General features: G+C 45.8%; 1 protein-coding gene across 3 annotated transcripts; it reads left to right on the top strand.

Annotated features, from left to right (window-relative positions):
* The first annotated feature begins 204 nt into the window (after positions 1 to 204).
* Positions 205 to 10,506, top strand: SLC25A28 (solute carrier family 25 member 28). Of its 3 annotated transcripts, XM_082408141.1 has the most exons (4): positions 205 to 510; positions 7,078 to 7,306; positions 8,424 to 8,480; positions 9,657 to 10,506. In XM_082408141.1, the coding sequence occupies exons 1-4, from the start codon at positions 220 to 222 to the stop codon at positions 10,172 to 10,174; spliced, it is 1,095 nt and encodes a 364-aa protein (XP_082264267.1). In that variant the 5' UTR covers positions 205 to 219; the 3' UTR covers positions 10,175 to 10,506. The 3 variants fall into 3 exon arrangements, with proteins under 3 accessions (XP_082264267.1, XP_082264268.1, XP_082264269.1); XM_082408142.1 differs by lacking the exon at positions 205 to 510 and having other exon boundaries at positions 7,113 to 7,247; XM_082408143.1 differs by lacking the exon at positions 205 to 510 and having other exon boundaries at positions 7,165 to 7,792.
* Positions 10,507 to 14,401: the final 3,895 nt, after the last annotated feature.

Below are 14,401 nucleotides of genomic sequence, written 5' to 3'. Positions count from 1 at the left end.
ACCTATTTTTTCTACGTAAGCCAGGGGCGGGGCTAGCTTGACGGCTGTACCAATTGCTGATTGAGGGGCGTGTCCTCGGGGCCAAGCGGGAGCCCGAGGCCCCGGGCTCTCTGGGCCGCGCCTGAGGCAGACGCAACGGGGCTGGGGGGCGGCGACGGCGGCGGCGGCGGCGACGGCGGCGGCGGCGGCGGGGGTGGGCGCCGCAGCTGGCCCGGGTGGATGGAGTTGGAGGGGCGGGGTGCTGGCGGTGTGGCGGGGGGGCCGGCGGCTGGGCCGGGGCGGAGCCCCGGGGAGTCGGCGCTGCTGGACGGGTGGCTGCAGCGGGGCGTGGGCCGGGGGGCCAGCGGCGGGGAGGCCGGGGCCTGCAGGCCCCCGGTACGGCAGGATCCGGACTCCGGCCCGGACTACGAGGCGCTGCCGGCTGGAGCCACTGTCACCACGCACATGGTGGCGGGCGCCGTGGCAGGGATCCTGGAGCACTGCGTGATGTACCCCATCGACTGCGTCAAGGTGAGACCTGGCCCTGCTCCGAACTTCACCTGGGGCTGACCCGACCCCTGGGTCATGCCCGGAGCCAGGATCCCAGCCGAGAGCCGGAGCCGACCAGGGTCCCTTTCTGGCTCCTGCCACCACACTATTCGAAGCACACACCTATGCAAGAAAGGTCCCGGCCGGGAACTGATCCCAGTCAGAAGCCAGGACCAATTTCTCACCGTCAGTGAGATCTAAATTGGGACTCTGGAAAGAAAATCTGTCAGCCAAAACCCTGGATCCCAACTGGGACTAAACAGGAATAGGGTGGGATGGGAAGGGAACAGGTAAGTGTTACTAACTTGATTAAGGTAAAGCTTACTGAACACCCTCAATAGGATCTTAATGGCTAGAGATGTTCTCTGGCCAGTGCTCTTACAAGCTCCTTGCTGTGTTTTCCCTTAAAAGTGATGGGGCAGGAACCAGAATCTGGGATCTCTCAGCTAGATGAAGGATTTACCTATTAAATCTTAACCCATGAGTGATTGGAAATCATTGTGCAGTCAGAATTCAGAGTTCCTGACTGGAAATAATATGGGAAAGACCATGTTCAGGAAAAAGTTTCGGTTTCTCTGTGCAGCAAGCATGATACTCCACCTATTTCCTGAACATGAAAATTGAGCTGGGATTGGGATTGTGTATATGCAGGGAGCACATCAGCCCTCCAAGGAGAGATGGACCTCATAGTGTATTTCTTTAGCCACTTGAAGTTGACAAAAAGGGAAAAGTTGTCTAGAAGGGAAGCATGACAATACTGGAAAGTAGATGTTAGTGTGAAGAAAATAAAATGGGATCAACAAGAGGGCATGATTCGTGTGAAAGTAAAACTAATTTCAGCCACACCAAACAGGCTGATGAGTGGGTACAAGAAGTCAGATGCTTCTGAAGAAAGCTGGGTGACGAGGGGAACACATTGTTCTTTACAGTTCTTATTCTTGTGCATTAGCAAAGGAACAACCACTGAATAAACTGAATGAGAAGTAAACCCAAGGGGACTGTTGAAATAAATATAATGACAGAGACTGGTTCCTCCTTTACGTGTTAAGGGTAATATAGTTAAACAATATCCTCACAGCTCTTGGATGTATGTTGTCTTCTCAAATTAGGAAAAAGTTACATATTCAGGAGGAGAGTATCAACTTGGAAGATGCAAAGTCTTTCTCTTCTGCTTCTCCCTGGTTCCAGTACCGTTTCATGTTTTCATTAGTAAGGTGGATGAGGAAATGGAGAAAGTGCTCCTTAAGCTTTGTGAATGACACCGAGTTGGTAGGAGTATTCTAGCACATTGCAAGGTAACTCCTACCAAGGGCCACACCCTTGAAACTGTGGTAAATGCACTTGGCTAAAATGGATATTAGAATTTTTTTTTTTTTTAAGATTTTTTTTTTTTTGGATGTAGACTGTTTTTAAAGTCTTTATTGAATTTGTTACAATATCGCACCTGTTTTATGTTTTGGTTTTTTGGCCCCAAGGCATGTGGGATCTTAGCTCACCGACCAGGGATCGAACCTGCACCCCCTGCATGGGAAGGCCAAGTCTTAACCACTGGACCGCCAGGGAAGTCCCTAGAATTTTAAATACGCATGTCAATTGTGAGGAATAGAAATAAATAGTAAAATCCATGAGAGAGAAGAGGATGGTTAATGCTCTAACAATATTGAAATGTCATACGTATAAGTACAAATAAAAAAGATCCAGACATGTATGTAATAGAGTCTAGGTTGAATGACTGTGAGTTGTTAATGCTGTATATCCAAAAGTTATCATGATCTAACTGCAAAGTAACCTCACTATACTTGGACTGTGAGTAAAGTCCAAGATAGTCTAGGGTGCTGTCTTTCAGGATGGGTATCAAATGAAAACTAGATCAAGGAGAGTAATGAAAATTATTGAATGGCTTGAAAAATACAATGTAATAATGTGACTGACTTAGAAATATAACCTCAGCTTATCAATTTAAGTGTTGTCCCACTACCTTAGGAGACTATGTCCTTACTCCATATATTTACATAATGCTAATGTTGTTGTAAACATTTTATAACTTCCTCTGTTAGAAATGCCTCTAGAATACTTGGCTACATATCCTTAAATGGAGCAAGTCTTTGTCCTGTGACAAGACAGAGCTGATGTTTTAGTAATTGAGACCATTCAGAATCAAATATGGCAGTTCAGGTGGGAGATCAAAATGGGTAATGCTGATTGGGGTCAAAGATAAGGTAGGACTGGAAAGCAAGGAGACTGATTTACTCCTGAGGTTGATAAACCCACTGAGGGAACATTTTGGAAAGAGGAGTTCCAGAAATGTTTTGCATAACTGCAGCAGCATTGCTGGAATAAGTCGCTTGTAGCCTTCCAAGATAACTGTTTTGAAGAACAGTTCTTATTCACTTGCATAAGCTTTGGAATTTTTGTTTTTAAAAAATTAAGTAATACAACATTACAGTCATGCCTCAAAGCACTACATTAAAGAAATAATTATTTCATCTGGAGGAAAAAACACTCAGGAGTCTTCAAAAACACAAAAGCGTGTTTTAGAAGAATCATTTTCATTTGCCATTAATGCTGGGATTTAAATGATTAGAGGGAAAAACTAGGTGAGCCTATCAGGATTTAGTGTCAGTAAACACTGTTTACAGCAGACACTGTTGTGCAGGCATGAAAGTAAAATTCAAATCTCTTCCTTCAGAAAGGGCTTTGCAGTTCACTTGTCCCTGGGTAGCTATTCTTCTTCTTCTACCATAAATAGGCGGTGGAGAGGAAGAGCAGCCCAACATACCCTAAGACTAGAGGCAGGTATCTGTGTTGGAGCCTAAAGGGCAACCACAGTGTTTGCAAGTGAAAGCTGATAGTGACTCTTGGCATGCAAGCCTGTGCACCCCCAAACCGCTTATCAGGGTCAAGTCGACTTAAAATATCCTTGGGAGGGACCATGGGAAGTCAGCAAAGCCTTGCTAGGCTACAGTTAGTCAACCAGCGATTTTCATGGTCATAATAGGGAGGTTTGGGAGCCCAAGTGAATCCCAGTTTTCCTTTTCTGGGCTTCAGAGACAAGCACCAGACTTTATCTAAAGGGATATAGGTTCTACAGTGTAAAGCAGTCAAAACTCTCCTCAAAATCATCTGGCTAAGCACCTGTCACCAAGGTGCTGCTTTTTGGCTTTGAGTGGTGAAGCAAATAATTACTTATATAATAAGTTAAGGAGGGAAAGAACAAAGGGAAATAAATCTTTTCTAAATTCCAGATGTAAATGGTTATCTGTATACATTCACCAGTGGACAGTTAGGAAATGGAAACATTGGCTTATTTGATTTTCTTATATCTAATAATGAGTATTCAGTATATGGCAATTGCTCATGTTTGTCAAGCCCTATCTGATGTGCCTTAATATTTACTGATTTAATCATTGGAACAACTTCATGAAGTAGATTCCATTTTCATTACTTTATAGATGAAGAAAACAGGCAAGTTAAGTAACTTGCCCAGGGTCACATAGTGGCAGAGTCATGATTTAAACCCAGTCTGACTCCCAAGCCTTCCATACAGGCTCCCAAAAGCAGATTTCCAGAACCAAGCAAGGCACAGAATTTCACAATTGTGCTCCTTCCTAAACATGACCTTTAGATGAACAGCTGGACATATAAATCATAGCCACAGAGGAACTTTAAAATGAAAACAAAAAATACAAAATCAAGCCTGATTTATTAGTGGTTAAAGACCAGTTAGTTGCCCATGCATATTTGCAAAATGACTTATACACAAGACAACACTGCCATGATCTGTAAATTCTGAGATATGAACTAATATTTCTGAGAAACATAGTTGAATACAATAAAAAGCCTTATATTTCTAGCACCGCATAAATTAGCAATGGCTTTTACTTGCCTTAACTCTGAATCTCCACAACGGCACTCTGAGCCAGCCATTCTTAGTCTCATGTTACAGATGACATTGCTGAAGCTCAGAGGTTAAGTGACATACCCAAGACCACATAGCTAGCAAAGCTGGGTCTCCCACTCAGCCTTTCTGACTCATGTGTGACTTGTCTTACCAAACTACTTACCTGTTCGGCTTTTCTTCAAAGTCAGGCAGTGGTTTTTTCTATGTTGAAGACTATTCACTAATTCTTACTTAGAGATTTCATCTTTAAGAGGTTTTCATCTTTCTCTGAAAGAGATTTATTGGCCCACAAATTTGGGGAGCCATATTTGTTTTTATATTTGGTGTGGCTTATGCCTGGGTCCTCTCCATGAGGGTGTATTTTCATTGAGTTAGAATTGTGAGTTAGATTTAGACGTGTGTATAAAATTTTCATTGTAACTTACACACAGTCCAGGTTTCTCTTGTGGGTAAACGGTTCCAGGCCTCTGAGGCCAGACCTTTAAGACTAGTTACCCAAATATGCTGTTGACTCCAGCAGAACAGTGCAATTTCTAAACATTCCCCCAATACAAGATTAGTTTGGTTTTTTTTTTAATTTAATTAAATTTATTTATTTTTGGTTGTGTTGGGTCTTCATTGCTGCACGCGGGCTTTCTCTAGTTGTGGGGAGCAGGGGCTACTCTTCATTGTGGTGCGCAGGCTTCTCATTGTGGTGGCTTCTTTTGTTGCAGAGCATGGGCTCTAGGTGCGCAGGCTCTAGAGCGCAGGCTCAGTAGTTGTGGTGCACGGGTTTAGTTGCTCCGTGGCATGTGGGATCTTCCTGGACCAAGGCTCGAACCCACGTCTCCTGATTGGCAGGCGGATTCTTAACCACTGCACCACTGCACCACCAGGGAAGTCCTTTTTTTTTTTTTTTTTTTTTAATTGAGAAGTAGAAAAGAATGTCACATTGTGATAAGTGATATTGTGTATTTCTGATTGAACTTCAATAATCTTTTAGGCTACCAGTTCTTTGTTGGTAGCAGGAAGGAGAAAATAACTAGAGGAATGTGGATTGCTTGCAGCTCACCAGGATTTGTTAATCTGGTTAGTTTGTTTTCTCCCATGCTTTTGAGAAGAGGCATTACTCTTGGATTCCAGATGGCCAACAGGAAGGTTCAAGCTTTTAAATCCAGATTGAATCAGTGACAGGAATGAAGTAGGAATTTAAACTGTACTTGGGCGTTAGTTGCCCCTATTGGCTCACCAATGGCCTTTTTGAACTGGTGCAGACAAAGCTAAGATTCATTCATTTTTTCATTCATTCATTCATTCATTCAACAAACAAATCTTGAGTGCCTACTGTGTTCCAGGCACTGGACATTGATTTTTTTTTTAGTATTTAATTAATTAATTTTGGGGGCTGCGTCGGGTCTTAGTTGTGGCACATGGGATCTTTTTGTTGCAGCACGGGCTCTTTGTTGCCATGCGCAGGCTTCTCTCTAGTTGTGGCATGCAGGTTTTCTCTAGTTGTGGTGCATGGGCTCCAGGGCACATGGGCTCTATAGTTGTGGTGCGCAGGGTCCAGAGCACATGGGCTCCTTAGTTTGCGGCACGCGGGTGCTCTAGTTGAGGCGCATGGGCTCAGTTGCCTTGCGGCATGTGGGATCTTAGTTCCTTGACCAGGGATCAAACCTGCGTCCCCTGCATTGGAAGGCGGATTCTTTACCACTGGACCACCAGGGAAGTCCCTGGACATTGATTTTATACTATCTGGTAGTCTCCATGCCACCCTAACCTTGAAATAGATCAATAGACAAGAGATCTGTGCAGTGGAGACTCATCCTTCAGAGAAGGTCTGTGATTTGGGAAGTATTTCAAGTAAGATTAATTTCCCAAATGTCAATATCTACCATATACATTCATTCCAGTCATTGAATCCTCTAGAGATTCCAAGGGTTATGTTTCACTGAGACTAATTTTATTCATTGATGCCAGTTTTGGGATTCAGTCAGTTTAGATTAGAAATCTGGACTCTCCCTCAGTTTTAGAGAATAGATTGGTTTCCACCTTCATAGTTCGAGGGTAAACTTTCTTTTCCAGGAAATTAGAGCAGCATTATTAGGAATGCTACTTCTGCCAGAATTTTAACTTACAGGCCCAGCTGCCAATGCCAAATAGTCTGAAGAAGTCAGATTATCATCAAGGTTATATCGAAGGATGAGCTCTCATCTCATTAGTCAGTGTAGTATGTGGCCAGGAAGCAGGCCCAGGGTCAGTCTGCAGAAATAATAAAGGATGTTGTAGACAGTAAATAGCTGACTTTAGAATCCACTTGTAAAGAACTCTTAGCCTGAGTTTATTAAGACACAAAAGCAACTTCTCCTGAAACACAGGCTTAATATTTGTTGCTGGGTTCAAGAACGCTTACAAGGGGCGATTTTTTTGAGGGAAAATAATGGTGTTCCACTCGTAGGGTCATAGGTGACCAGAAAAAGAAAGGTCCAGCCAAGGCTTGGAAAGACTGCACGTAGATTTGGAAGGCAGTAAAACTGGATGCCAGGTATCACTTCTACATATTGGCGTGATTTCACGTAGGAGGTCTGCCTAGTGCCCAAGCCCGAGTGTTGAGATTGGGTACGCAGTCAGCATCACTGACATTGCACTTCTCCTCTCTGTACTTTCAGACCCGGATGCAGAGCCTACAGCCTGATCCAGCTGCCCGCTATCGCAATGTGTTGGAGGCCCTCTGGAGGATTATAAGAACGGAGGGGCTGTGGAGGCCCATGCGAGGCCTGAACGTCACAGCAACTGGCGCAGGGCCTGCCCACGCCCTCTATTTTGCCTGCTATGAAAAGTTAAAAAAGACACTGAGTGATGTAATCCACCCTGGGGGCAATAGCCATATTGCCAATGGTATTGAGCCTTCCTGTGCTGGTTCCTCCACTTTCCCAACTCTTTGGGCTTTGCTGTTGTCAGTGCTTTCCAGTCTCAGCATGATTTGAAGCTGAAGCTTTGGGCTGGGGTAGGCCAGATTATAGGGGAGGGGCTTCCAAACCTGATGTTCTCAGACAATGGGCTGCTTCACCCCCACCCCTTCTTTGGGGCATCTCAACAAAGGGTTACAATAGCCTCCCTTACGTACCAGCTTGACTCTTTCCTCTCATTTTCTCCCTGGTATCAGCTTCTGATGCCCTGGTAATGTGGAGACACACACTGAACTGCCCCCGTTGTGTACTTCTTGGTAGTTGGGTGGTACCCCGCTCCTCGGGGCAGGATTGGAGGTAACCCAGCCACCCAAGGAAGATATCCGTGGAGCCTCAGCTCTTCGCCTCACCTTTGCAGGATCCCAGCTGCCCACAGGCAGTCTGTGTCATGGAGGACATGACAAGGCCTCAACAAGTGAATGGGGCTGGGGCCGGGGGGCTTCTGTACAAAGAAACCAGAGGGTTGGAGGTTGTGTGGAAGTAAGGGAAGGGATGGCAGCCTGGAGAAAACCGAAGTGAACGTGGAGAGGAGAGGGTGAGGGATACGGTAGTTCAGGACCTGAGGGAAAGGTCTAGGTGGACAGATGTTAGGATTTGGAGACTGGGGTTGGGCAGCAGGATAGAAGGTGAGATTCTGTGGTGGAGATCTGACCACCTGCCCCTCGTGCTCTCCCGCCATTGGAGGCGGTTGATGTGCTGGCATCCCTTGCCCACAGTGTATCTGCTTCCTGTCTGGAGCATGAACTGCATTTATTCTCAGAGCCATCTTTGTTGAAAAAATCTGGGCTGTTTCTCAGACTCTGCCTGGCCTTCCTATCGTAGCTGTGGAAGGTAGATTGATGGCCTTACTAAGTTAGAGGGAACAAATATCTTCATTTCTCTGAACAGGCATTTAGAAGCAGTGGGTTCCCATCTTTTAAACTGGCTCTTAACATTCCCTCTCCCTGCTGTGGTTTATCACAGCCACGCCCCTTCACTCTGGGTCCTCCGTTGAGTCAGTCACCCTCTCCTGGCCTTACATGTGGCAGTTGTTTTTTCCTTTGCAGGTGCGGCCGGGTGTGTGGCAACATTACTTCATGATGCAGCCATGAATCCAGCAGAAGGTAATGATTCCTCACCCTTTCCCTCTGTAGGCAGCTGCATCTACATCTCTGGGCTTTTCCTTTATTTTTGGTTTGCAGGAGAAAGCCAGGGAGCACCCCATCAGTTTTGGTGGGAAATCCTGGCGTGTTACATTGTCTTACCACTAGAGGGCACTCCCTCCATGTTGTCGGTGCTTAGGAGGATTCCCTTAGACAGGAAGCATATTCAGTGAAATTTATTCACCTGGGGCTTCCCTGGAAAAAGGTATGGCTCTATGTGGCCTATTCCTGGGCCTTCCTGGAAGTCCGCTTTATAGTGGATTTGATCTAAAAAATTTAGCAGATTATTTCACTTTTCTTCAAAAAGGTGAAGATGGATATTGACATTTGAAAATACTGCCTATCTTGTTGGAATGAAGAATGGTTGAGATAGGAATGAAAGGTACATTGGTAGAGCTTAGTCCCTGCACTGCTGCTTGGATCTTGGCTTTTCAGTTGGAGAATGAGGTACCCAAACAAATATGAAAGGATAGCACAGTTGCCAGGTTCCTTAAAGTTCCAGTTCTTTACCTGTCTGGGCAAGGCCATGGCAAGGAAAGGGCCAAAACTAAGCTGAAGATTATACCTGAGCTTATACCATGTATCTACGTGAGGGGATAGGAGATGTTTGGAAACGAAAGCCATACCCTTCTTGGCTAAGAATTTTGGTTTTGGTAGCCCTTCTCCTCCTCCTGCGGAAGGATGACATCCTCATGTTGTAAGAGTTCAGTGTTCTGTGTACCTGAGGATTGGGATTGTTAGGGCTATGTGTTCATTATTATGTTCACTGCCACTGAATCACTTCTTGTCTTAAGAGTTACGAAAGGGTAAGATGGTAACAATAATAGGTAGGTACTTATTTCAAGGAAATCCTCTGGAGTCTAAACTGTAGATATATCATCCTATATGTTAATTGGCTGGTTTTAAAGAAATCCTACTAGAATTGGGTCCATTATTTTTTAGCACTTTATCACCCTCTCCTATCCTCTCCTCTCAAAAAAGGGAAACCTTCACTAATCAGGCTGACAATTCACTCATACTTTTTTCTCTCTCCAATCCATTGGCTGATCCACTGACTTGGGACTCCGAATCTGGACACTCCTGCTCACCGGTTGATTGCTGCCACCATTCCCTTCTTCTCATTGATGGCACCGCCAGTGGTGAAGCAGAGGATGCAAATGTACAACTCACCGTACCACCGGGTGACAGACTGCGTACGGGCAGTGTGGCAAAATGAAGGGGCCGGGGCCTTTTACCGCAGCTACACCACGCAGCTAACCATGAACGTTCCCTTTCAAGCCATTCATTTCATGACCTATGAATTCCTGCAGGAGCACTTTAACCCCCAGAGACGGTACAACCCCAGCTCCCACGTCCTCTCCGGAGCCTGTGCAGGAGCTGTAGCTGCCGCTGCCACAACCCCACTGGACGTTTGCAAAACACTGCTCAACACCCAGGAATCCCTGGCTTTGAACTCAAACATTACAGGACACATCACAGGCATGGCTAGTGCCTTCAGGACGGTGTATCAAGTCGGCGGGGTGACCGCCTACTTCCGAGGGGTGCAGGCTAGAGTAATTTACCAGATCCCCTCCACAGCCATCGCATGGTCTGTGTATGAGTTCTTCAAATACCTAATCACTAAACGGCAAGAAGAGTGGAGGGCAGGCAAGTGAAGCAGCACCGAGTGGAGCCAGGGTTCGGCCAACACTGCTGCTCTGCCCGCTCCAGCCACGTTCTCTGTCTCCCGGCGCGCTCCAGCCTCGGGTGGGGTGGGAAGGAAGGCAGAGGGCTCTCTCCCCCAGGCTCTTGGTGTTTTGGCTGACACCAGTTCCTGCCGCCCTCTGTCGTCGCCGCCTTTCCTTCCGGGCCCTAAGCAAGTGCAGCAAGTCACACCACAGCATCTCTGACACTCTCTCCTTCCTGGGCCTGATGACCTGCTCTAGACTGTTACAGAGGGATAAGCAGCTCATTCCCCTGGTTCCTAATAAAAAGCCTTTAAATTAAACGGTTTCATTGGGTTTATCTTGCCAAAGGGGAAGTGAAATGCTGTCAACTGTTCTTGACTTTAAGCGTAAATCAAGGGGCCCATGGGGAAGGTTTATTGCGTATGTCTGTAGTTTTTGTTTCTGCTGTTTTCATGGTGATTTAAGACTTTGGGGCCCTACTCCCCCTTTTTTAGTAATAGGCTCCAAGGAGTCTCTCTGATGGCAGGAACAATGGGCCTTTGACAGAGCCTAGCTAAACAGGTGCTCTTGATCCCCACTATTGCCTTTTCCCTAGGGCAGTGGCGTGGCACAGAAGAGGCAGATCTCTCTGCTCTAATTATCAGCTTTGCCTGCAGCAGTAAAACTTTCCATATGGCACTTGGTTTTCTAATGCTGTTGCAAAGCTAAAATTAGTGAAGCTGCAAGTCCTGAAGATGACGTGGTAAATAATAACAGTACCTTTCATTTGATTTTAAGGCTTTTACAAAGTACTTTCACATATATGATCTCCTTTGGTTCTCACAAAATCTGAAGTAGGCAGTGCAGGTGTCATCTCTATTTTACAGGTAAGGAAAGCTCAGAGAGGCTGTGACTGGCTCAAGGTCTCACAGTAAATACAGAACTGGGACCCCAACCCAGATCTTTTGTCCCCAGAAGTGAATCTAATTGTGCCTTCCTGCAGATAGGAAATGAGCAGAGGGCATGTACTCCGCCTGCCATCTGAAGGAGCTCCCTGCCGACGGCCACTTGGGCTCTGGATACTTACAGGGACGGGGCTTTCACTGTGCTTTGTGGGTCAGTCTGTTCCTTTTTGTGTAACTGAACCGGTTATTAGCAAGTTCTTCAGTACATAGAATGGAAGTTACTCCCCTGAAACTTCTATCATCTTTGCATCTGTCATTCATTCAGTAACTACTGAGTGTCTGTGTCAGGCGCTGGTGTTGGGCACACGATGATAAATAAACCCCCCCCCAAAAAGATTGTAAAAAACCCAAAAAACAAAAAACATTCCAGCCCTCAAGGAGCCTGTTTTCTGGAGTGGAAGATACATGTAAACAGGCAATTACAAGATAAAATGACAAGAAATGTGATAGGGTAAAACTAGACAGTCGTTTGGAGGACAGAAGAATACCCAGCCTGGCCGTGGGTGATGAGGTAGGCTTTTGGAGGAAAGTGACATCTGAGGTGACACCTGGAAGGCAAATGAGCTAACTGTGAAGAGGGGCGGGGAAATGTTCTAGGCAAAGACCTGGAGGTAAGAGAATGAGAAGCGTTTGGGGTTCAGTGTACAAGGGGTTCAGTGGGGCTGACGGCCTGGGCAAGGCATGCAGCTGGAAAGCCAAGTGGGGGCTGGGTGTTAAAAGCAACGCTAAGGAGTTTAGACTTTATCCTGAAGGCAATGCAGAGGCATTACGGGGGTTTTAAGCAGAGGTGTGGTGTGATGAGGTTTACAACTGAAACAGATCACTTAGGCTCTCTGAGAAAGGATTAGAGGAGCAAGACAGGACAGGCAGGCAGACCGGGAAGGAGGCAGTTGCAGTCTGCATCCAGGCAAGGTGGTCTGTGCAGGGACGGTGGTGAGGGAGACAGAAAAGGGCCTGACTGGAGCGAGGTCAGGGTTGCAGATCAGCAGGATTCGGTTACAGAGTAAATCTTGTTCTCCTTCCACCTGACAGCCCTTCAAGTATCTATGGAGAATCGTGTCTGAATGCACTTGAAACAAACTGTCAAGAAAACAGCAGGGTCTCCTTTTCTAAGGCTTAAGTAAGCTCTCCCGGCCCTCTGATATAGCGCTGAAGAGAGATGTTAACAGCGCCAAACGGTGGTCACTGGAGTTTGAATCGCCTGTGGAGTAAAAAGAGCATGATGAAGTCATCGCAGAGGTCATTTCAGAGGGTTTGCTTGTAAAGTTTAAGAGAATAGCTGCCTCCCAGCATGGAGTAAGCACGAGAACAAAGGGATGCCTCCCCAAACCTTAGCCCTGTAGCGAGCTTTCCAGAGCTACTGCCTGGTGTGGTACCCGGACCACAGCAGACACTGTGGCAATAAGGCCCACTTTTCAAGAAAAGGACACGGGGTATTTTCAGAAAGAATGGAAGTCACTAAAGACCCCCTCAGCTCTAATGCCGTTCACAAATAATGAGAAAAGAGCACAGAGTGACCTTCCAGTCTCCAACTGTGTTCTAGCTACTGGATGAGTTTGGAATTTGGACAGGGCATTAGATTCTGTAGGTCTCTGGGCCCAATCACTAGAGAAGACAGAGGCAGAACACTGTGACGGGGTCGAGAGTCTGGATGCCAGTGAATGGGGACCTGGGTCAGGAGCCAAGCTTCACTTTCATAGGCTCACCACACCCATGGGAACTGTGGGCTTTGGGGGTATCTCCAAGCCCAGAGTCTTCCTGGAAAGCCAGGTAGGTTATGTGGCACCGGGAGGACCCAGATCCAAGCCACCATCAAGGGGTCAATTCCTGCACAGTGCTATCCAAAGCGGAAAGTGAGAAAATAAGTCACAATTTGGCCAGAGAAAACTTTCTTAATCTGACATACAAGACCAATGTGAATGAAACAATCTTGTATTAACACAAAGCAGTATATAGTCATGTATTGGGTTGGCCAAAAAGTTCATTTGGTTTTTTCCATAAGATGGCTCCAGTAGCGCTTAGCTGTCTTTAACTTCATTTGAAACAATTTTGTTAGACTGTATTGTGACAGCTGTCATATCAGCGTGCATTTTTAAAAAACTTATCAAAATTGGTGAATTTTTGTGTAGCCATTTTAATATTGAAGAGGGAAGAAAAAAAGCAACGTTTTCGGCGTACTATGCTTTATTATTTCAAGAGAGGTAAAAATGCAACTGAAATGCAAAAAAAGATTTGTGCAGTGTATTGAGAAGGTGCTGTGACTGATCAAACATGTCAAAAATGGTTTGCGAAGTTTCGTGCTGGAGATTTCTCGCTGGACAATGCTCCAGAGTTGGGTAGACCAGTTGAAGTCGATAGCAATTAAATCAAGACATAATTGAGAATAATCAACGTTACACCACACGGGAAATAGCCGACATACTCAAAATATCCAAATCAAGCACTGAAAATCATTTGCACCAGCTTGGTTATGCTAATCGCTTTGGTGTTTGGGTTCCACGTAAGTTAAGTGAAAAAACCTTCTTGACCGTATTTCCACATGCAATTCTCTACTTAAATGGAAGGAAAACGTTCTGTTTTTAAAACAAATTGTGATGGGCAATGAAAAGTGGATACTGTACAATAATGTGGAAAGGAAGAGATTGTGGGGCAAGTGAAATGAACCACCACCTACCACACCAAAGGCCAGTCTTCATCCAAAGAAGGTTATGTTGTGTATATGGTGGAATTGGAAGGGAGTTTTTTTTTTTAAGAATCGATTTTATTTATTTATTTATTTATTTTTGGTTGCATTGGGTCTTCGTTGCTGCGCGCGGGCTTTCTCTAGTTGCATCAAGTGGGGGCTACTCTTCACTGCGGTGAGTGGGCTTCTCATCATGATGGCTTCTCTTCTTGTGGAGCACAGGCTCTAGGTGCGTGGGCTTCAGTAGTTGTGGTTCGTGGGCTCTAGAGCACAGGCTCAGTACTTGTGGTGCATGGGCTTAGTTGCTCCACGGCATGTGGGATCTCCCAGGACCAGGGATGGAACCCATGTCCCCTGCATTGGCAGGCGGATTCTTAACCACTGCGCCACCAGGGAAGTCCCGGGAGTCTTCTATTATGAGCTTTTTCCGGAAAACCAAACGATTAATTCCAACAAGTACTGCTCCCATTTAGACCAACTGAAAGCAGCACTTGACGAGAAGCACCTGGAATTAGTCAACAGAAAACACATAATCTTCCATCAGGATAACGCAAGACTGCATGCTTCTTTGATGACCAGGCAAAAACT

Source organism: Balaenoptera borealis (assembly GCF_965194805.1).
Source record: "Balaenoptera borealis genome assembly, chromosome: 10".
In the NCBI taxonomy this organism is placed as follows: Eukaryota; Metazoa; Chordata; class Mammalia; order Artiodactyla; family Balaenopteridae; genus Balaenoptera; species Balaenoptera borealis.
This window is presented reverse-complemented; position numbering and strand designations above follow the sequence as displayed.

What these genes read in the sequence shown, in the direction of transcription:
- SLC25A28 (XM_082408141.1), top strand. Translation starts at nt 220, where the DNA reads ATGGAGTTGGAGGGGCGGGGTGCTGGCGGTGTGGCGGGGGGGCCGGCG. An exon ending in ACCCCATCGACTGCGTCAAG is followed by an intron (nt 511 to 7,077) that starts GTGAGACCTGGC and finishes CTGTACTTTCAG; the next exon opens with ACCCGGATGCAGAGCCTACA. An exon ending in CAATAGCCATATTGCCAATG is followed by an intron (nt 7,307 to 8,423) that starts GTATTGAGCCTT and finishes TTTCCTTTGCAG; the next exon opens with GTGCGGCCGGGTGTGTGGCA.